Consider the following 24,454-nt stretch of genomic DNA (forward strand, 5'->3'; position numbering starts at 1 on the left):
CAAGACAAAATGCTTCACCTATATTTAAAAAAAGTAGAATTAATTTCAATTGAAGTATTTTTTTGTATTTTGGATACCTTACCAAATTTCATTATGGAATTCTACCAATTATCTGCATACACAATAAATAATTATAGCTCGTATGAAAATACAATTAATGACTTAATTACAGCAGAATTTACTAAGGGATCGTCAATTAACGTCACGAATATGATTCCCGTCAGTTGCATGAAAAATACTAAAGATTTTTTTTTCTCAATTGAAAGTTGTTATGCAGAAAGCAGCCAGCCATAAAAAATGAAAACAAGATAATAGCACCTTTGTGAAAAGAGTGAATAATCAAATATACACAACATTTAGAATGTTTTTGACTTCGACAAATAATAAACAATTAATACATTAGTTTTTTAAAAATATTATAAACAAAAACGTAATTATGTTTTTGACCAGTTTTCATGATTTTTAACTTACCGTAAAAAGTTTTTAGTGCTCTGGGTGATTTTTGCAAATTGAAAAATGTCGTTAATGTGATCGACACTATTTTCATAAGGCGACTAGTATGGTTTTTTGTATGAAAGAGGCCTGGCCATGTCCTTCCATATCCTATTTTTCCGATTTGCTAATGAGCCTTTTTTTTATTATTATATTTAGTTCTATGATAAACAAAGTCTATTATATATTTACAACACAATATTTACATCTATACTTAAAATAGAGGTTTATTGGGATTCACCCTTTTAAAAAAATACTCCTACAGCAAGGTGTAAATGAATTAGTTAACAAATAACCGTACAAAGCGTCTTAATAATAAATAAATTGTTGTATTGATTTATTTTAGAATTTAGGAATATTTTACCATTGTAGTTATGTTTTTTATTTGTCTGTAATTACAAAATGCTTTAATTTCTAATTATCTGCAGAACTAGAAATCTTGAAAAAAAATCAGATTTTACACTCTATTTTAGTAAACTCAGAATTGGACTAACTCAACAAACTTATTTATTTTTCTCTATCTATTTACATTTTTCAAAATCAAATCAAAGATGAAGTACAATTTAGAGAAGGAAATATAGAAGTCTAGGCATCCACAGGGCATTGGCTGGTTTAGTGCCCACTTTTAACATTCACCGTTCTGCCTATATTTAAACATTTATATTCCTTCAGTTCTTTAAGATCTGAAAGATTTGAAACCTTTATTTATTTGGGTGAGATTCATCTGATTGAATTATTTCACCTGAATACCAGGCAACGCCTTAATATTTGTTTTTAATTTCTATACTTCTTCATGGACCAGGTGGATTTATCAACAATATTTTGAGTTAGTCCAAATTTTTGTAGACAAGAACAGGATTCAACTTCCTGGGAGCTGTAAATATTAACATATTACAACAAAGGGCTTATGACCTATCATTGACTGGTTTTCCAGGTAGATGCCTAGACTTATTACGTTTTCTCAAACGTTCTTCATCTTTGTTGTAATATGTTAATATTAACAGCTCCCCAGGATTGAATCCAGTCCTTGTCTACAAAAATTGGGATAAATTCAAAATATTGTTGAATTATAAATCAATTTAATTTGAATAGCTCTGTCGTCTTTTATTTTATTTTATTTTATTTTCATTTTATTAGGGAAATCAACAGTTCTACATACATATTTTTAGTAAACAAACAGATATAGTGTTTAAACTCAGAACTAATAACAGGTTTCCACATAGTATACAAAGTTAGTAAAGAAAATATATTACATATCAAATAAATACATACAATTTATACATATAAAAATGTTATTTATTTATGTATTTTACTTCCTTACATTTAGTTAGTTTTTGCTCAAAAGTTTGTGCACGCCAATTTTATGGATTGAAAATATTCTAAAGATACTTATTTTAAATGACTTATCTGGAGAATATTTGTCACTAATGAATAGAAATATCAGGTATTATTGAACGTCGATATTTCGTCGAATTTCGTCATCGGAATTTCAGTGCTGTGAACTTGGTTGCTTTTCATACATTTTTATTTATTTTGTCTCGCCACAACACTTTGCAATCGGGCATTTTTTCAAACAGGTGTATATGTTATGAATCACTTATGTTATATGAATAAAATTTTATTTTTACGCGTCTTTAAATCAGGTGAAGTTTGATCATTGGTTCCTCTCGCACTAAATCGTAATAATATTAAATGTCGTCGGACTAACTTATAAAACTTGTAACTTCCAAACCTACATTTGTTCAGGGAGATTCATTAAAAAATTTTAACTTTGTTTTTATTTCCTATCAGAGTATTTACTAGCATTTTTTTATATTTTTTGTTTAATTTATTTTCCAATTAATTTTTTTTAAATTTATTTATTTTTATTTGGTTTGATTCCATTTCATTTTATTATTATTATAATTACGATATTTTTTTTTTTTTTAATAATTTTTTTTATTTTTTAAAATTCAATTAAATTAAATTTTAGTTAATTTCATTTTGTTACATTTTTATTTTATTTATTAAGGAAAACAACAGGTTTTACAAAATCAATTTATAAAATGGTAAATAACTCACTATTGAAAAATGTGAATTAAGTTGCGGTAGAGCGTGGTTCGAACCTTCGATCGGTGAGTCCGAGACACTAGCCACGGGACCACAACCCGGTTTTTATTTCTGATATTGATTAATCAACAAGTAATTTGATTTACATGTGAAATTTGAGCTTCATCAGGTGACTAGGTGAAATAAATAACGGGAGAAATTATTTCTGTGTGTTGCGTTGCAGTGTTGAAATAAAAAGTTTTATACTCACTATGACTCACTGTGATATAACCTACATAGAGTGCCAACATAAGATAGCAGATGACCTACAGAATATTGAATGAAACTACTTTTGCGCAATTTGATAACAGGAACTACAAAATGAATAAGTCAAGAAATCATTAATTTTCATTTGTTATTTTGTTGGGCTTTGGAAAAATTCATCCGGCTTTTAAATGCGATTTTTTTTTTGTATAAGAGGGCCCAATCACAAATTTCAATTTTGATAAGTCACTACTTTTTAAAAAAATGTAACGCTTTAAGGGGTTCTTTTATTTGTTCTGTGTGCATTTCTAAAAGGTGATAATTATAATTGCGATGATTTATTTAAATTTGTTTTTATTATTTAAAAAAAATATAAAGATAAGAATGTTAAAGTTATTTTAAAGAAACCTTCAATATTCAATACGGCAATTCTATATTAATTATTTAAAGTTCATACAGTAGACACTATTTATGAAAATCAATTCCACTAAACAAATTTACAAAGAAGAAAAAAAAAGAATTTGACACAAATAAGTCACTCAGATACCAAAATAATATTAAAATCTCTAAATTCCACACAAACCATCTATACATGGATTACAATAATGTCCCCAATGAACTCAAAACTATTAAAACTAATAAATCAATAAATAAATTCAAAGTAAATCCTAAGAAGTGGTTTGAACAAGTTTAAAAACTGCATTACATTTTAATTTTTATGAAAGTTTTATTATTTTCTGTTTTTCTTTATACATCCTTTAAGTTTTTTTTCTCATGTACTCGTTTATTCAAAACTTTTTAAATTCTTATATATGAACAACTAAAACAGTGGAAGTCACTCTCCAAGTACAAGAGAAGGTCTCTTTTTTTGGAGAGTTACAGTTTTAACATTTACTAGATGTATACAAGTAGATTTGTAAAGAATAAAAAAAATACATTTACCATTTATGAAATTATTTAATGAAAAAATCAGATTTTAACATTGATATAATATGTATTCACTGGATGCTGTACTAAGCACCCATTTTGGGTTCAATTCAACTGAGGCTTCGAAACTTATATTTGATGTGGTGGAAAATAGTGTTTTACGCGCAGCAGTAAAAAAACAACGGTTAAGAAGGAGCCTTAAAGGGCGCGACATACAGCTTTGAACTTACAGTAAACTGGTATAGACAGTTAGTATATTTTACTTAAATACGCGTTTTAAACGGAAATGTTCATGCGGCATGATGCAACAACGCTCATATTTAGAACATTATTTGAGCCTATTGTTCTATGAAACATCATCTTTATTTAATTATACCTCAATGGATTTAAATAGCTTCTTTGATTAATGTGTAGCAAACCTATAGCGTTAAATGTATACCCACACATAGGACATGCCTTTGTGAGATTTTTTTGTTTATTTGATAGTGTATTTTGTATTTTTTTATATTTATTATAAAAATCAAAACAACTAAAAACAATTTATTTTTATTCAAATTGAACCAGAACACCTTAGACGTGGGTTTTCTATTTGGCGACGAATGCAGAAACTGTGAAAAAAAAAAACGAGTGGAAATATGATTTTCACGTAGTGTATGGGTTAGCGGATTCGCCTACCGTGCTTGAGGTTCCTGGCAAGAGGGATGAGAAATTATTATATTTAAAGTTGGTCTTACACTCCAGTATTTCATTACCATAGATTGGCATCTTAATCATTGGCTTGATCACTTTAACACGTAATAAATTGAAACCGATGCAGTGCCTTATGCACACGTGGGTGCAGATAATGGGTGACGGCTATTTATATTATAATAGCACTTTTAATTTTAATATGATTATTTTTTTATTGAAATACAAGGAGGGCATGAAATGCGTAAGGCTAATATCATAATCGGTCCGTACCTACAAATTCACACGTGAACATCGGAAGTTACAGCATACCTGTACGTCGGCTGTCTGAATAACTGATTCATCACTACAAAGTCACGCGACGATTCCGCCTCTAACAATATGTGGAGTGCTGTGTGATTCACCTAAACTACCTTTCCGAATATGTAATTATTGAAATTGGCACTTACATTAAGTACAGGCAAAAAAAAATTAAGATTTTTTAAAAAATAAAACTTGCATAATCATAAACTTTCAGTAAGGAACGGTTTTGTAAAAGTTAAAATGAAGGAAATTGACCAAAACAAGTAAATTTTTACTTACGAGAACAAAAAATCTAGTTTACCATACCTGTAAATCAATCTGTTGTTATAAAAATTGATTCTACACCTACATAAAATTTTATGGGCAACATTCTGTGACATATTTTACAAGGTAACTTGAAATTGAATACAAATAATTCGATTTTCCCTCGATAAAATATTTTCAACCTTATGAATAACGTATTTGTTTGAAATTTTATAAGAAATAAACTTTGGTTATATGTGCATAAATGAGAAACAACGCGTTTTTCACCCAATCAGTGCAATTTTATTATAAAGAAAACAAAAACCACATCGAAGAATATCTTACTGCTTTTTCATATTACCATGCCACTTAAACCAGCCAACGACAGATCATAAGGCCTGTAAATGCCTAGAATTCTATATTCCCTTCTCTTAAGTGTTCAACAAATCTGTTGTAATATGTTACGATTCCATGTTTGCATTTGTTTTATTTGACAATAACCTGTTTTATTAAACTTTAATCGTATTTTTAAAATAAGAAATCATTCATATTTCCCTCTCTGTTGCTGTACATTTTAATTTCAATGACTCTGCAGGTAGTGAAATCTTGTCTTGTTTACAAATATTTGGACACACTCAAAGTATTGTCGAATAAATCTACTGTTCAAAATATTACACCCACAATCTGTCAATAAAACATGTTAACTTATTAAGTAAATACGTTCACTTATCACAGTATTTATCTGTTAAAATTACATAAATATACATTGAAAAAGGTGAGGGTAAACAGAGCCATATGTGGGAATAAAATAAGTTCTATTGTCGCATTATATGTATATTGCTATTTTTAGAAACAGGACATGCTGAAGAGGAAATGGTAGAGCGGATTTGCGTCATCTTTTGAATAAATGCTTCGTCAAACAAAGCTGAAAAGGAACTTACTCTTAGCGAACAAGAATTTTCCTGCAGTATTTGCACAGCGTGATATTAATGAAAACTCTGTTATTTTCCGTACCTGTTACAAAGCAAGGAAAGAACTCATTATTTTCTTAATCTATAATGCTAGGCATTTCACTTCTCTTTTATTGGTTGAAATTTTGATTGATAATCATCATTATTTAAGCAAAATATGATATTTTGATTTACATTAGAAAAAAATCATTCTGAAAGAGTTTTTTATTTTGTTTTTCTGTGTGTATGTGTCTACCTGTCAATGGATTTTACTTACAAAATGCACATTTGAACGAAAAAGTAATTTTTATTTTAACCATGTTAAGACAATATGTTGAGAAAAAATATAAAAATCTGCATATGTTAATAGTTTCTTTCTCTTAAATGCATACATATGTAAATTGTTAATGTAAAAATATTTTACAATAAATGGTAAATGCTCACGAATCCTATGTTGGGTTTATTACCCTGGAAAATTTTAATTTGTTTATTGACGGGCAGAGTTCAATTAAAACGGAATTTTCATTGAATTTGAAAAAAACATTTTGAAACTTTATTTTAATTACTGTTTTATATGTGTACAATACATTTAATTTATTTTCTCATTATTTTTTTATTCGGGAAACAAAGTACAACTAGGTGCATCGTTTTATAGTATACAAAACTAGACTTAATTCTATCGGACCAGTGAAGTTTGCATATTATATTACATATTACATGCTAAGGTTATCAATTGCCTTTTTTTTCGAGTAGGTACAATAAAATTATAAGGGGAAAAAAACATAACTAAAAGTAGTTAAAACTATTAATTAAAATTAAAATCAAAGAAAAAAAGTTATGTTAAAAGCGTCTAGTCAGTATTAACATAAGTGAAAATTATATTAAAAATGAAAAAAACTTACTAAAAGACATTAGAAGGTAAAAATTTTAATGAATAAGAATAAAAACTTGGTCGAATGCAAAAAATCATTTTCAAAATGGAATGATATGTATATATATTTTAAGGAATTTAAAAAAGAACAAATGAGAAGCAACAATATAAGAAAATCAAAGTTTATTTAAAAAGCACCTTGAAAAATAATAAAATTTTACGGTTAGTAAAGCAATATATTATATTTAAAAACAATTCTAAAAGATATTCAAAGTAGTATATGACATACTTTGTTTTATATAAATAAAATAATAAATGTATGTATCTTAGAACAGGGTAATCTACCTTAGAAAGACAGTTAAAGCAGCATTATATGATGAATCAATTAAGAAAAAAACAAAAAAAACATTTTTATTGATCGTGCCCTGTATTTTTTTTGTATTCGGTGTTTAATTTCAGAACTTGTTAACTTCAGATTTCTAATAAAAACAGATTTTTTACCATGCGTCATAGGATAAAAATAAAACAGGTGCTTATAGGATACCTGTGACTCAAAACATAGGATCGCTTAAAAATATATAAATATTGATTGTAAACATCGATATTTGCTAAACACTTGGCAACATTTTTATATTATATGTATTGTAAATTCTTTATTCGACAGAGTAGTTATTTATAACCAACTCGTTGAATATCTACAATGTTATGAATGAATAAATCATACTTTATTTAAGAAAAAATATACTAAATGTTATATTATTTACATTGATTTTTAATGTTTCGGTTTGTAAAGAAAAAATCCTTATAAGAATCATTTTATATAATGTATGTTTATTTTATTTTTTGAATTCTCGCTTTGATTTTAATATTTTTACCATACGCACAAAAAAGATGTAAAAACCGTTAGTAAATTCAATATTAATTTATGTACTTTTTCTTGTGTCTACATTTACATGAGAGAACATGGCCCTCACAAAAAGAAATGTTGAAAAGCTCAAATGCACACAGTCATCCACGGAAAGATCCGTGCTTGGTATAAGCATAAGAGACAAAATATGAAATAAGAAATTAGAAATAAAACTAGAATAGCGAATAACATGGATTGCGCAGCAAAACTGAAGTGGCAATGGGCAGGACTTGTTGCGAGACAGGACCTCACAAGATGGACCCCTAAAATTCAAAGATAGAGACTTTGGGAGAATAAGCAAAGCGTCTGAAGACCTCAAAAAAGATGGCCCGACGACATGATTGCTGTGGGGGTAAAAATTGGCTGCAAGCAGAAACCGACCAAAAAAAAATGAAGGATATTGAAGAGGCATATATTCAGCAGTGGAGGACAGAAGGCTGAAGAAGAAGAAGAAGTACTTTTTCAGTTGTTACAGTTATTATTTAAAACACCTATTCAATAAACGCAAAAACTATCAAGATAAGGACGGTTTATTTGAATTTTTTTAAAGGAATAATACCTTATAAATCATAGACAAAAAATAATTTATAGAATTGGAAAATTCTTCAAAATTACACAAATAAAATTAATCAACACCAACATCATATTTTTATCCGTACTTGATGATGCACTGGACACTATAACCTTAAATTTAATGTAAAGTGACTATCTGTTACGGGAAGATAATGTGGTCAGTTTTACGTTTCGGGTCCCATGTTATTATTTGAAAACGTAATTTAAAATGTAAATGTTGTTTAAATGTTGTATTGCGTTTATATATTGTGTTGTCGTACGTATTATATATTGTGTTTTAGGTTGGCAAAATAATATATTTTTGACTTACTTAAAACAGGTTTACTCACCCTAATTAGAAAGCAAAGTATTTTTAAGTTATGTTGAAAATTATAATTATGTTAATTTATAATACTTAAAACGTATTTAAGTATTACTTTATCAGGCTCAAAAGAAAGATGTAAGCTAACAATGTTGCTTTTAGAAGGTGGTTTTTGTATAATTTTTTTGTGTTTTTCCTTTGTTATTTGGACAAATTTTTATTTGTGTTTTTCAATTTGTGCACCGAATTTCAATGCACTATACATATTTTCTTTTTTATCCGTGGTAATAAGAGTTTTTTATATGCTATAAAATTTAAAAGATAAGATTATGTATAAATATTAGAACTTAACTTTAAGCACCGCTGACGAACTTCATTTTATGCAGGTCAGTGGGACTTGATAATTAAGGTTTTTGGTAAATAAAAAAAAATTATGAGTTATGTAAATAAAAACCTTCATTACTCAAATAAACATAAGAAATACATCAGAATTAATGGTGAATTTGATTTTTTGGCTTTTAAAAAAGCGATGTTGGAGCAAAAATTTTTATGTTAATTAATAATTAAACATTTTTTCAGTAAAAAGTATTTAAAGAAATACCTCAATATATATAATTATGAATGATGATTGAATAAAAAATGGTACTTTTACCATCGGAAATTTATCCTTTTTTAATAATCAAGTATTTTAATCACTAAATTATTAATAAAATAATATTATTAATAAAATACATCGGCCCTTCAGTAAAATTTGCAATTCCTCCGTAGGTATAACAAAACGAAGACCGCCAAATTTTAAACATTAAAAAAATGGTTCAACAAACACGCCACTGACCGTCAAAGCTAAAGCCGCTTTTTCTCATACCCGCCAAACGACATAATTTTGCTTGCAGCTACATGCCAACAATTCAACAATACCTACAGAAAACATCAACGAGATTTTCGACAGAGAACATTTGTACACTCATTAAAAGGGTCACACCGAAACGTCAGTACAAATGAAAGTTAAGCGATTAAAAAAAAAGTTTTTATAATATATCGCCCAATAAAGTGACACCTGATTTGCTCGAAAAAACGTCTACGTAGGTTTTCCGCATTTGCAAAGATGATTCTTGTGCGAAGTCGCGGTGTTTCTAAAAATCTGTTATGCAAGGTAACACTGAGTCAAAAAAAAAATTCGAGCACATTAAATAAAACACTTGGATAGTTATTTGATTTAGTTTTGTTGTGCAGATACGCGGCTTTAGTAGCCCTTTTCCAATATTTTTCTAAACTGTGAGATAGTGGTCAAGGCATAGATTTCATTAGTGGATTTAGATACCTTTCTAGCAGTTTTTTATTCATTTCGGCATTGGCATTTTAAAATGCTCAATTAATTTGTCGTGGACTAGACTTTCAATATAAAGTTAGTTCTGGGTGGGCGGTCGAAGCTTTTTACACTATATAGAGCCGCGAGTTTCTGACCTAAGACACTACACGTATCAGACATCAATATGTCTTACAAAAACTATTACCATTACGATTTTGAGATATTTTAATCATTAAACATACAAAAATGTTTAAATAATTTATAGACGTAAATAATTCGGATAAAAGGGGGAATCAATATTTAAATAAAAAAACTTTAAGCCTCTCATTTGCAAAGTAATAGATTTGCACGAAAAGTAATTGACGTACATGCAAGTACAAAAAGAGTATATGCACGTACAAAAACCGTTATCAATTTTGCAAAAACAGTAGTATTTCTCAAAAGATTTTTTTCAAATCAGCTTATTCTTTTAAAAGAATCGCAATTCGATACTTTGATTTAAAAACTGTTTTATAAGCCAATTTTCAACAAAATTGGCTTATTTTATTTATTTATTTATAATCATATTCCATGCGTAAAAGTATACATGTATACAGAGTTGATTTGACTATCTCACTAGGATTATTTACTCTGTTCTGAGTTAGTCAAAAAAACATATAAAAACACTACCTAATCATTACATAAAAACATTAAATTAAGGTAAAAACGTAGTGAAAAACATAGTAAAATGCATGGCAAAAAAACAGAGCAAAAAATTTAGAAAAAACATAGTAAAAACATATTTTTAAAAAACCCAGTTAAATACGTAGTAAAAATAAACCAAAAAGTAAAAGACATAGTAAAAAATTAATAACGTGGTGTTGAATTCTGCATTTAAAAAACATTTCATAAAAAATATCAGATCTGAACTCGGTGAGACTAAAGTCCCGCATTTAGTTAGGATGAATGGATAAAAAAAATTGAACGTAGTTATGCACTAAGCAGCCAACCATACAAAAGTGAAACCGAGATAATGGCATTTTTATGAAAAGAGTCAATAATCAAATCTACACAACAGTCGGAATGTTTTTAACTTTGACAAATGATAAACAATGAACGCATTTTTTTTTGTATTACAAACAAAAATTTTATTATGTATTTGACCAGTTTGAATGATTTTTAAAGTAGTGTAAAATTTTTCTAGTGCTGTGGGTATTTTCTGCAAAATAAGAAATGCCGTTTTTGTGATTGACACTATTTTCAGAAGGTAATTATTACAGATTTTTGTATGAAAACGGTCTAACTGTTTTAAGCAGAACATAGAATCAACCTTACTGCACCCAATAACACTAATATATATTTTTTTCAAAATTGTAGACTGTGGCTATTTTCTGCATAACAACGTTCAATTAATATACGTAACTTTAAAAGTAACCAGTTTTTTGTCTTTACTGAAAGTTTTGCAATGTGAAGTTTATAGATTAAGTGGAGTAACAAGGCAATGCAGTGGCACTGCATTTCTACTCTGGTTGTAGTGTATCTATTGTGAAAGACGAGGAGATCAGTCTTACGGTTGTGCTTGTTCAGGGACAATGAAAGCTTGCAGTATTGAACCATTAACACGATGTTCATGTTGTAATTAGTCATAAGAACTTGTCAAGAGAGGTAACATTATATATGACAAATATATTAAAGGCAATAAAATGTATCAATGATAGCAGGACACCAAATGCCGAACACTCTTCAAGTAGATCGGAATATCTGTTGACGAAAGACAACAGTCCGCCTTCTCCTGACGAGTTTTCTGTGGTTTTCTCATCAGAAAATGACAAAAAGCTCCTAAAACAGGCCACAACCGAAACATCCCACCTGATCCTTTCATATTATATCAACCAAAAAAAATTTTCATTGAAATAAATTTAATATAATTTTTTTTTGAAGTGAACAAATAAATTACTATCCGTTTATATATCCCGCAAATATAAACCTTGTTTATTAGAAGCAGGGTTTAAAAATTATGCAAATCAGACATTTAAAAAAAAGTGTAGAACCAATTTTAAATCAAACATTTCACAAACTACTAATAGGTTAGTCATAACGTCTTGTAAAATTTCAATAATTCTTCGCACTGAGCTATGCCAAGAATTCGCGACCTCGGAAGGTTGGCGCAGATGTGATTAATAATCAAGAATCCAAATAATTGTATATTATCAAAAACACCATGCATCTTGACTGATCAGTCATATAATATATAAATAGAAAAGATTAATAAATCACCATCATTACATCCTTACTCACTATTAAGTGATGCATAGGGCATTGTATTGATACTTAAATCACAGCGTGTCAGCAATACATGAAGGCTACATGATTAATCCGTTTTAAACGCAAGTCCAGATAATATTAAATACTGCAGTTTGAGCACCATATACAGCACACTGCATTTAAGTACATAAGTCCCTTTCAGAATTCTGAAAAATTGCTGTTTGTCGAACGAGAAAATATTCCGGAAGGAGCTTTCTGTAATCTGGTAGCCTTAGCATATTTGTGCTGAAAGGAGATAATCAAAAAGCTAGAAATAAAATTAACTATTTATACTGTAAATGAAAAAAAATCCAATACATAAAATGATATTAACTGTCATAATAATATCGATCATTATTCTCAGGTATAAATCCGGATAAAGTCAATTGAGCGCGTCAGCCTCGTTGCGCAGTGATTGGCGCCTTCGCCTACCATTCGAATGTTCCTGGGTTTGATTCCTGATAAGGTGGACGTGAAATATCGGTTTTAAAGGTGGTTCAACACAATATTGTGAACTGGCACCCAAAGCGTAAGACTGATCACCTTACCTTCCATGTGACATAAATGATCTAGATTCACTTAAATTAAGGTGTTAACACAGCGCCCTATGCACCACTATATGTGGATAGAGAAATTATGATAATAAATAACATAAAAAAACGCATTTGACAACAGTTAATGATTGCCGTCGAAATATATAAATAAATAACAAAAAAAGCCGGTTATGTCATTTTAAACACTACTTTGGCTTTAACGAGTAATTCAATTTACATGTAATCGAAAGCAAAAACATTTATTTTATACGGCGTCAAGAGTCAGTCAAATTCCGGCTTAATTTAAAATCGAGATGGTTTAAATTTAAAAAATATAACGGAGAGTAAGTAATAAAAATGGCTTACCTGAACATCTATTTTTCGAGTATTGAACCATTCATACATATTCTCTTGAACCAAATAAAATTCTTGAAAGATCCATTTCAATTATCTAATCCACTTGAATAATAACAAAAAATTTACGTAAGTAAACCAAAAAAACACAAGTTTAACAGCTGACATCACAATGTCAAATTAGTGGCGTGGCTTTTGTTAAATATTCAAAAAATCGAATATGCGCTGTTCTGTCATACCCCAGTTTGGATTTCAACTGTTGCCACTAAAAAAAGACATGAAAAAGTATGTATAAGAACTGTCAAGTGCCATTATTTATTTATTTATTATTATTTTATTTTTTTGAAATTTATTTTTTAGATATTTATTACAGCAATTTACAATGAATTATTTATACAACAAATGAATTAAATAGTAAAAGTAAACATGTATATTTTTTATTTTTGCGGGTGGTTCATCAAAACTGCCTAGCTAGGGATAGCTTCCCCGTTCTAAGGCTTTTAGTATTGATTTCTTTACGAAAAATTAAACTAGGCAGTTTTCTCTCCCAAAGACATATATTTTTAGAAAATGCCGTATCGCAATTTTTTAAAAACTGTTCTTAACTTTTCTGTTGTGGAGTGATGTGTTGAGGAACTTTCTACCACTTATTGCGTACAAGAATATTGTATGGGTAGAATAACATTGCTCTCGTGTGTTGCGTCGAGACACCTCGACCCAATTTTCATTTTGACAATTGAGATTTTTTTCAAAAAATGTAATAGCGTTTATGAGACAAATCTAAATATATATGACACATCGGCATTACTTTTACCCTACCGGGCCTAAAGGGAGTATTTAAGGTCCTCTGGGTAACATTGTTTTTCAATAACTTTTTTACAGTATTACTCTAATAAGTTATTTTGAATAAATTCAAAGAAAATAGGTACATATGTTTATTTACTCTAATTTTACAGTGCCGTTTGGATTTGGACGAAATGTGTGAAATGGGCCATTCTCAGTCGAATATCACGGGGCTGGTTTATTTATTTGGACATAATAGTAATAATAATTAGGTAATCAGGAAGGGACCATCTTTAATTTTTTCTGTTTTTTTAGATTTCAAAACTATTCATAAATATTTCAATAATACACAAATATTTTTTTTTGAAAAAACAGTATAATTTATAATGGTAAATAAGTATTGAAAAGCAATACTTTAATATTTTTGTTCGTGGATTGAAGTCTTGATATTAAGTCGTATTTCAGCTCTCCTGAACCGTTTTGAAAATCACAGTTGGTCGCTTCTGCCATCTGACTACTGAAATACAGTATAGGCAATTACGTAGACCTAGCACACGATAAAGGTAACAAGAAGTAGGATTTAAATCTTAAGTTTTGTGAATGCGCATATAAATAAATAAAATATATTCAACTACTACTATTAGTTTATAAATTTTACCGACTAACCACCCACTTAACATATAAATCAAACCTTCGGGTAGGTAGTTTTAGCAAATTAAAAAATATGTTTACTTCATTATTAAATCGCTAACCGCTAAACCAACACAATTTGGTATAAGTCATCACAAATAAATTGATACGGAAATGGGTCAATTTAAATGATACTGCCCCAAAAGAAAAAAAAACATTTCCCTTTACCGCACAGATAGGTGCCTTCTGTGAAAACAAGTTACAAAATCTTGATTCGATGCTGAGGTTCTTGAGAATAAAAAAATTATACGGTTTTTATTAAACCACATAAAGCCGCTTTATTTGATCAATCTGCAAATTACAAATTGGATGCTGATAAATCAATGCTTAATCGAATCAAATTATGGTGGCGGCAAAATGTAAAAGTTTGATTAAGGAACCGCCGGGCCGCCACGTGGCCGGATAACTAGTAACTAAAAGATTGACTCACTCCCATCCGTTTCCGAATTCCTGCAAGATTAATTTCCTTATGGCGTAATATTTAAGGATAGGTTTTTACTCTTATTTCGTAAGTGGAGACGCTTTTCATGATAAATTTTGAAACTTTGAAAGTGAAATGATGTTTCGAAAAAATTTATATCACTCATTGTTCCCTTTATGCTTAAAATATATGTTTGGCATATAATGATAATATATTATTAAGGCTGCAGTTTCATAAAAAAGTAATAAATTCATAAGATTTTTACAATCAATTTTGAATGCCGCTCTTTCAAAAAAGTGTGAGAAAAAAAAAAACACAACGAAAAAAAAAATCAAATGTATTTCTGATAGAAGATATAAGTACATAATTAAAAAGTGTTTTTTTATTACCATTATATTTACATAACGCCGCTTGAAATTAAGAATAAATTCAGATTTTTTATTTGTTAATTATTATATTGCATAATGATTCATGTTTTTTTTATTACAATCTACTTTTAAATATTGAATTAATAATTAAAACTGTAACTTTCCAAAAAGAGACTAGCTCTTGTGCTTTACACTGTTTTAGCTATTTAGTAATTTGAAGTTTCGAATATTTCGAATGTATATATTAGAATAAAAAAAAAAACTTGTAACAGTTGTAACTCGGGTACAAAAATATTCTTGAAATTTATTTTTTATTTATTTAGTGATATAAAAGTTTGAATAATTTTTAGTTCATTGGGAAGATTAATATTTTATTTTAGTTTTATTTTTTTGCACCACAACAGGCCAGGAGGCCCTATTACAGTGGTGAGTTACATCACAGAACACCCAGGCTTGAGAAAGTCACATTTTAGTTTTTGTGTTCTCACCGGGAATCGAACCCAGAACCTTTTGTGCTTGAGTCAAGCGTCTTGAATACTACACCACGGAGGCCACCGATAATTTGGTATTCCTTTGAAATATACATTTGCACTCATATAAAGACGCAGTATGTAAGTAAAATTTGTTCCAACGTTTAAAGACAATAGTTGAAATAATAACGAGCATTTTAAATCAAACAAATTCTTTGATATTTTTTTAAAATTGTTCGTTGATATTGTTGAGTTTCTGGCACAAGTTAGTAACTATAAATTTTCGTAAAAAAAGATGTCTTCATAAATGACATTAAACAATCTTTATTTTAAAAGTAAATAAAAATATTTCATATTTTATGAGTAAAAAAATAATATTTTATAATATTCAGTTTGCAGTTTCATTTAAATTGTTGGTTTGGGATGAGCTTTTAGCCTTAAAAATGCAATATCTCACAACTAGTAAAATGTAGTTACCAACTTGTGGTAGAAACCCGACGTCGTCGAAACTTTAAAACCCTTTTCAATGAAAGAAAAATACATTGTTTATAATTATTTCATTTGTATAGTATGTCTTTAGCAAAATGTTAATGCCGTCGAATGGCCACTATGAATGTCAAAATTAAAATACTTAAACTTTAAACTGTATTATTTTTTAAGGGCACGATTAGGAAAATTGCATTTTAAAAAGGCAAAACCATTTTTTTTCCTTATTAGAGAGTTTCAATTAAATTTAAATACAAAAAGAATTCAGTAACATAATATTACTTCAACTGCAATCCTTTACCGCGTAACTCGAATTTGACCACTTTAGTAAAGAGATTAAAGATATATTTTTTTTTTAAATAAGTGTGTTAAGTAAAACTATTGTTATTTTGTTAACATTTAGGTAAATCTTACTCTAGATTACTATAATCACTTTCTTTAAGCTCTTTATGGGTAAGTATGTATTTTGCGAATGTCATAAAAATAGTACTTTATAAATAGCTATTAGGTATTAAGACAACTTTCGTCAGCTGCTTATGATTACGAGTAGACCATGAACTTCACTTGTAGTCATGTATTATTAACAGTTGGCAAATCTATGAATGAAATCGCATCAGAGCGTAAAAAAAGCATTAAAAAACAATAAACTTTATAGGATTATTTTTTGACTCACTTAAATTTGTCATGGCTGTACTTCATCATAGTTATACTCATTTAGTTAGTCATGCGAGTATTGGAAATGAAATATTTAACTATTGACATATTTATTACTTTGATAGATTATTCTGGGCTGTTATACTATGATTTCACCAATTTTTTATCTTGTTTTAAACAATTTAAAATTAATAAGGTTCTATGATATACTTTGAAAAAATATTTTTTCTACTTATTATTGTAATAAATAATATTTTTTAATCCTCGCAAACGCGGTTCATTGCATTGACAACGCCCACAATACGTCATGATTCGAATCGGGTAAATTTTGAACTGTGTTTGTAACTGTTTAAAATTAAATAGAATATCATCACAAATCTTTACGTCACAATTGTCAAAGCCAAACATAGCGCGTTTTTAAAAACAGTTTTTTTTATTTTAATGGCCATGTATGAAAACATTTTCCACAATATCTATATTGATTTTGAAAATACAACCAATCCATTTCACATATTTTTATCGGTATTCGTAGTATGTGGTATTTCTCTTTTCTGAATAACTTTAATTAACTAATCTCAGATTGGGATAATCTTCTAACCGGTTATACCCAACATGTTGGTATTGGCGTCTATTCCTGTATCTTCTGATCGTGATTAACGGAATGTGCTGTAATTAAAGTAAAAATTGGCGATGAACTAAGTGATGCTGCTGAGTTAGATTATGGTGTTCCCCAGGGTGGTACATTGGGACCACTACTGTTCTTAGTATATATTGACGGACTTTGTAGGAGTGAATCTCTTGGACAAATAATATCTTTCGCTGGTGATACAGTATTAATATACAGTGAGACAATTTGGACAGAAGTTCATGACAAAGCTAACGAAGATATGATAAGGGTTAACAATTGGTTAAACGACAATTTGCTTACTCTGAATGCAGAAAAAAACAAAGTTTATTTGTTTCAGCCCTTCTTCGGTAAGACAACCAAGCTCTGGGTATGAATTTAAATTATATCATTGCATGAATAATATAAATTGCAAGTGGAAAATATAAAAAAAAATTGTCACTCGTGTAAAATATTTGGGTTTAAAAATAGATAAATTCATGAGATGGAACCTACAGACTGAAGAAATTTCTGATTAAATACAACGTTTGATTAATTTTTTCATGCCTTTAAGAAATATACTAAAAAGAAAAAAAAATAAACCAATTGTTTTATGAATTGGTAAATTCAACACTGACGTATAGTCGAATTGGCTAGGGAAGCTGCATTTAAACGATTATGGCTTTAGCAGCTGTAGCTCAAAAATCAGTGATAAGAGTTTTATTCAAAAAACCCTTCCCGATACCCAGGTGATTTGCTCTTCAAAGAATTTCAAGTGCTGGATATTCGTTAACAGTTTATATTGAGGTCAGTAGCGGTCACGCATCTCAATAGGAAAAAATACGCAATGGTTTGTCATATTCATAATACTAGACACTCCAATAAGGATCTGATTCTACAGAGAGGAGTTAATACTTTTTTGTCTCAAAAGCAGCAATTTTATATAGGCCCGAGGATATATAACCTTATCCCAGATTCATGGAAATGTGGTGGGATTGCCAGGCTGAGGAAGGTGTTGACTGCATTTTTAATATGTAGGTATTGGTCGGAGGGAGTAGAGAAATTGTTGTCCGGTGTAGAAGGACGTAAGTTGATTTCTTGTCTTACTAGTAATGACTTTGGACTAAGGATATAGAGATTTTGGTATCATATATATTTTCATTGTATATTTTATTATTTTATTTTAAGACTGAAAAAGCATAAATAATAATGAAACTGTAATTAATTTTTAGTATTATTATAAAAAACATAATTTACTGCCTTACAACGGGGAAGCTATCCCAAGTTAGGCAGTTTAGATGAACCACCAGCAAAAATAAAAAATAATTATTTTTACTTTACTACTTAATTGGAGCACAAATGTAGTGCCCTGCGCACCTCTGGGTATGGATAAGGAAATGACCAACTATTGCGATGGTCAGCAAGAATCGGACGTGGAATTCCCTTGCGCGAAGCAAGCATCTTATCAATTATGCCATGGAAACGCTTATTTAATTATTGTTTACTTAAATCATCCTAGTGAATCTCTACAAATTTTTATTAATTTTATTTATCCTTTGCTTTGTTTATTGCCTAATAAATTAAACAATCATATGAAATCTAGCCCATTGTAAATTCCATGCAGTATCAATTGATTTTTGAACAAACATACTTGTATGGATATTTTTGTAACCCTTGTCATAAAAAAGATTTTAAAAATACTGTAATTGTACAACGCACTTAAACATAAAATTATAACACGTATTTGTAAATAATAATGAATTTTTTTTTTTTTTGATAAAATAAATTTTTTTTAACGTTTGTCCCTGGAGGCAAAATAGGCAGTTCACAATGGAGTTCCAATGCCGATCCTAATGTATGTGATCAAATTTTAGAAAAACAGGGATGAAAGTAGGCTAAATGCTGTCGAAATGCAATCTCTCAGGCAAATGTAAGGTGTACGATAGGTAAACAAATGTCAAGTTCCATGCACCTATGTAAGGCTGAGACAAAAATTATGGATAAAATCAAGGAAAGAGTGCTCCATTGGTTTGGACATGGACAATGGATAGTGAAAGAACGGCTAAAAGGATTCACGACGCAAATGCGTGAGAAAATGGAGGCAAAAAACTAAAAATATCGACAGAGACATGGCATGACCAAATTCATCTAATTCCATAATTTGTAACCCTGTCATACACCGATTTCCGACACGTAACACAAAAAGATCGCACCTCAACATCACAATTCACTCTGTTCTAATCATTTTCTGAAAATATTTATTATAGGTAGGTATCCAAATGCGAAAAAGAACTAAAAATATTTTGAAAATAGAATCATACTTATATTTTTTTCAATTTGTCAAAAATTTGTTGGTTCTGTTTGTCAATATCAGTGTTATTCAAGTCACAAAACAGTTTTTTAACATTCATTCAATACTGTTTAAAATGCAAGAAAGTTTTGATGTACTTCCGCTGTATATGACAGAATTATTTAAAAGGCGGCTATTGACAAGATTAACATTTGATAATGATCCCGTGCTCAAAGAAGAATGGGACGAATTCAACAAAAATAAAACGACAAACTCCACCATGATTTATATACCGCTGAAGACAGATGAACATTTTTACATGAACAGGGTTCAAATAATTCCCAGCGAAAATGTAGCTAATCGTCGGGATATAAGAATGAAGTTAAAGACTAATATTGAGTATGATGAAAAGGGAAGAAGACCATACCCTCACACTTTATATTACTCCAGACCAAAACAACAAAAATAACGCATAAAGCAATGATGTATAATTTAATAGATAAGCACGTTATAAGCGCGTATCAGAAAGCATTTAATTTTGTGGATAATTGCCTTACTTGGTTTTCTTTCCCTCATGTTCAAATGGATTTTCAAACGGATTTTCAAACGGATTTTATGATCAGACGTTACAATACTCATTACATCGTTTGTGAAGGAAACATGTCTTCTTTTGCCTCCTTGGCGTTCACATTTTTTTGATGAAATATTTGCACGTTCAAAACAAAGATTATAATAAAGAACAGTATAATTTTGAGATGGTGAATTTATTTGTAGGTACTCACTAAGGAGTTTGTTAGGAATAACAGTTATTTCTAAAATAGTAAAGGACTTTTAAAGATAATATATAAGAATTTTCAGAGCTTTCATTGGCAGGTTTACATATTCACTTAACATAGATTATAATGATTAATTATTGTCGTATTTTTATTCATTTTTTTTCTTTCTCTCTTTACGAGTTAATTATTTTTTTTAATTATTGTTTTTGATGTTGAATTTTTTTAGGAATTTTTCAAATGTTATTTTTTTAATGATGTATTGTACATATCATGTAAATTATCTCTACATTGTTACTTGAAAATTAAATATGTTTTTATTTACATTTTACTAGAAAAAAAATAGTATTATTATTATAACCCTTTCTACATCCTTGGTCGTCGTACATTATTGATGGTTAAAATAAAAACACCATTTCCATCATCCTATTTCCCTATCTGTACCCACTGGTACACAGGGCAGTGCATTGATGCTCCAATCACAACATATGTTTTTAATTGCATGGAAGGTAATGTGATCAGTCTTACACTTCAGGTGCCAGTAAAGGAACAGTGTGATGTTGCAGTGTAAAACCACCTTTTGGAATCGAACCCAGCACGTTAACCAAAACCGGGTTGTAATCCCTTAGCTAGTGTCGTAAACTCATGAATTAAAAGTAAGTTATTTGAACTGTTAGGGTAAATCAGAAAGAACGCAAATGATAGTTTTAATTTTATCACTTTACATGTGGTGTAACTTTACTTTTTACTCATATAAGCTCGTTATAATAATTATTAAATATATGCAAATATGCATATATGCATCTTGTTTTCGGCCGATGTTATTATGTTTTTGTAAAAGACCTAAAAAAGAAAAAAAAAACACCCCTATGAATGTCTAAGCTTTGGTATTACATTTTCAGAAAAGTCCTATACTTAAACATATATGTATGTTTTTCATGTTTTGGTAGAAGACCCAAAACCAATAAACCTATTTTTACTATCAACGTACGCATGTAACATTAATCTTATAGTTGTGAAGTATTAATGAAATAAATCACAATTTACATTTTTTTAATACGTAATGTAGTGGTTAATACACTTTACCCACACACAGGAGGTTCCGGGTTCGATTCCCGGTGAGAAAACAAAAATTTAATGTGATTTTTTTCAAGCCTGGGTGAACTGTGTGTTGATTCATTACTATAATTGGGCCTCCTGGCCTGTTGTGGTACAAAAAAAAGAAAATAAAAAACAAACTATTCTGAATAATAATTCAATTTATTTATATTTTTTAGTCGTAGAGGTGCATAGTTCACTGAACTGATACAGTTAATTGCAGATAATCTCGATTATGAGCTTGCGTCATGAATCGTTGTATATACAAATAAAATTCTTAGGTAAAATGAAACTCAAATATGATCCTCGTAAAAAACTTAGATCGTGTGACCATAAGCAGAGTATAACGATCTGGCATAAAAAAATCTGTACAGCAACATGCCAAAAAATTACTGCAGTGGTACTTGCAAAGGTTTGACTTCGACTCAATCAAAATAATCTGAAACCAAGTAAGGGTTATCACTAGAGCCCTTGCAGGGCACTGCAGACTAAATATACACCTTGCTAGATTGAACATTTCTGAAACTTCTAGATGTAAGTTCTGCAATGTAGATGATAAAACACGTAAAAAAATTGTAAGTGATTGTGATGCTTTATCTCACAAAAAATAAAGCAATTTTAGCTTTTCAGTATATTCAGATAAAGAATATGAGTATGTAATTTTACAACTAAATAATTGAATAAAATCAATTTAAAACGTTTATTTACATTAAAGTTTCCCATTGCGGAAAAGAAAAAACAATTCTCGGATACAAAGTTAAGCCTGAGGTTGTGGAGCACTCCCTCTTTACCCTAAAATTCGATACTTCAAGGACCTGAACTTGGAGGAGGGGGTTAAGCAATAATAGATATTATACCACTCGCCCTCCACCCAGAAGGCCTGGTCTTGAAAGACCTAGGTCTCGAGGGTGATAATTAATTTACGGGGACCCATCATAATAGATCTACACATGTCGCAATGACGTGACGTCGGGAGCTTATTTAACAATGAATCTACGGGAAAATATAATATGGTAAAATTTAAAATTATAATACGGTAAAATATTGTAGTAGTTAAAAAATAAATATGTTGCTCTATGGGGAAATCAAAACTCTAAACACCATAAAAGTTTTGATTATTTGCAAACTGAAACTGCGTGGAATAAATATCATGTGTGGTTTAAGTATCGTATCTAGTTAAAGTCTGTCAATATTCCAATACTCAGTTTAAATGATATATTCAACGTAACAATTTTTCAATTATGAAAGAATGTCGGTAGAATAAAAGGTATATCATTATGTTAGATTATCACATTACAAAAGTGTTCATCCCTTGTTCTAAATGTCCAAACAAGACGAAATATGTCACGGTTTTTTAATAAAAGGTTCTGTTAAATTTTTGAAAAAGACAAGATGCTGAATTTTAAACAAGATCATTTTTAGTAAAAATGTTCATCTTAACACACGTAGAATATATTTGTCACACAAATAATTATTGCCTATTACATAACATTATTATTATTTCCATACTTACTTATAATAAATATACACTTTTCTTCTTTATATATATTTACATACACGTATGCACATACATTAAAATGACGATTTTTTATAATAAATTCAAAAAAATGTCATTTTTTGGTTGGTAGCAAAACAAACTTAGAATAGAATGCAAAAAACAAAAAAAAGATGCGTATTCAGTTGCTTTATTTATTTATTTTTCGACTGTTAAATTAATATTTCACTTTGTATTCATAAGTCATAGAATTAGCCATTAGAATAAGCAAAAGTAAAATAGACCGTTAGGCAAATAATGTGTCTACTAAAATATCATTATTTTCCTATCACTTCATTTAAATTCCAATAGGGGTGAATCTTAATTAATTTTGTTGCATAGAAGATAACGTTTTAAGTTTTACACTTCTATCGTATGTAATTTTACAACACATTCGCTTGAGAATTCACATTTTGATACCATTCAGTCTACTTTCATCCTAGTTTATTCAATTTCATTCTTCGTTTCCATACTTAATAGTCTGCACATGGACTCCATTTTAACAGTTAATTTTGCATCTTGCAACAAACATTTTTTTTCCAAAGTTAATGTATTTTTGCATTGGTTATGAACTAGTTTTCCAATTTATCAATCGTTTTGTAAAATATGCGGTCGATATTTGCGTAGAGGGTAAACCGCAGTTGAAAAACGTTGCTTTTGTGAATACATGAATCGGAGGATCAATCGAAACCGTCTGAAGTCGTAACCACAAACGGTCGCGGCGACCGTCCCCAGTTCATTCCTCAAGTTGGCGAAGTGGGTAAAGTATGTGAGGACGACCGTTTATCGAGTTTCATTCATCTCCGTTCAAAACTGCTCTGCCTTAATCACCGCCACCCAGCTTAAAACTGTCTAACTCAACCCATTCCCATACTTGTTAGTTCAGCGAACGGAACTGATGAGAGCAAAAAGATTCCCCAAATGTAGATAAAATCAATCAATAAAAATCCGCTCATGGACTCATTTCATATTTTTATGATCCTAAAAATCCACACAAGACCATAAAATTACACAGGGTTAATTATTTGTTTAAATGACAGCCAATTGAATTAACTAGTACATCATGAGGCCGAATAATCTTCACTTCATTTTTTTGTAGATTTTTTATCAGATATATCCACACGGGCCCATAAAATTACACAGGTGAATTAATTTTTCTAAAAGGCAGCCAATTGAATTAACTAGTTATTATGATGCCGAATAATTTCCACTCGATTTTTTTTTAAGATATTTTATCAGATATGCTACTAAATGAATA

At 29.5% G+C, this 24,454-nt stretch overlaps 1 protein-coding gene across 3 annotated transcripts in view; it reads right to left on the reverse strand.

Moving 5' to 3' along the window:
* LOC148272816 (uncharacterized) overlaps positions 1-24,454 on the reverse strand; it is a 168,879-nt gene that overhangs the window by 83,068 nt on the left and 61,357 nt on the right. Inside the window, exon 1 of one of the 3 annotated variants that reach the window (XM_088239538.1) lies at positions 13,038-13,210. The exons of the other annotated variants lie outside the window; for them this stretch is intronic. Within the exon in view, the coding sequence (XP_088095664.1) occupies positions 13,038-13,068 (31 nt within the window). The 5' untranslated portion in view covers positions 13,069-13,210. Of the gene's footprint in view, positions 1-13,037; positions 13,211-24,454 lie in introns of those variants that run through there. 3 annotated transcript variants of the gene reach the window in all.

This window comes from Micrasema longulum, unplaced genomic scaffold (genome assembly GCF_059751315.1).
Source record: "Micrasema longulum isolate JH-2025_06_02 unplaced genomic scaffold, ASM5975131v1 h1tg002182l, whole genome shotgun sequence".
Classification (NCBI taxonomy): domain Eukaryota; kingdom Metazoa; phylum Arthropoda; class Insecta; order Trichoptera; family Brachycentridae; genus Micrasema; species Micrasema longulum.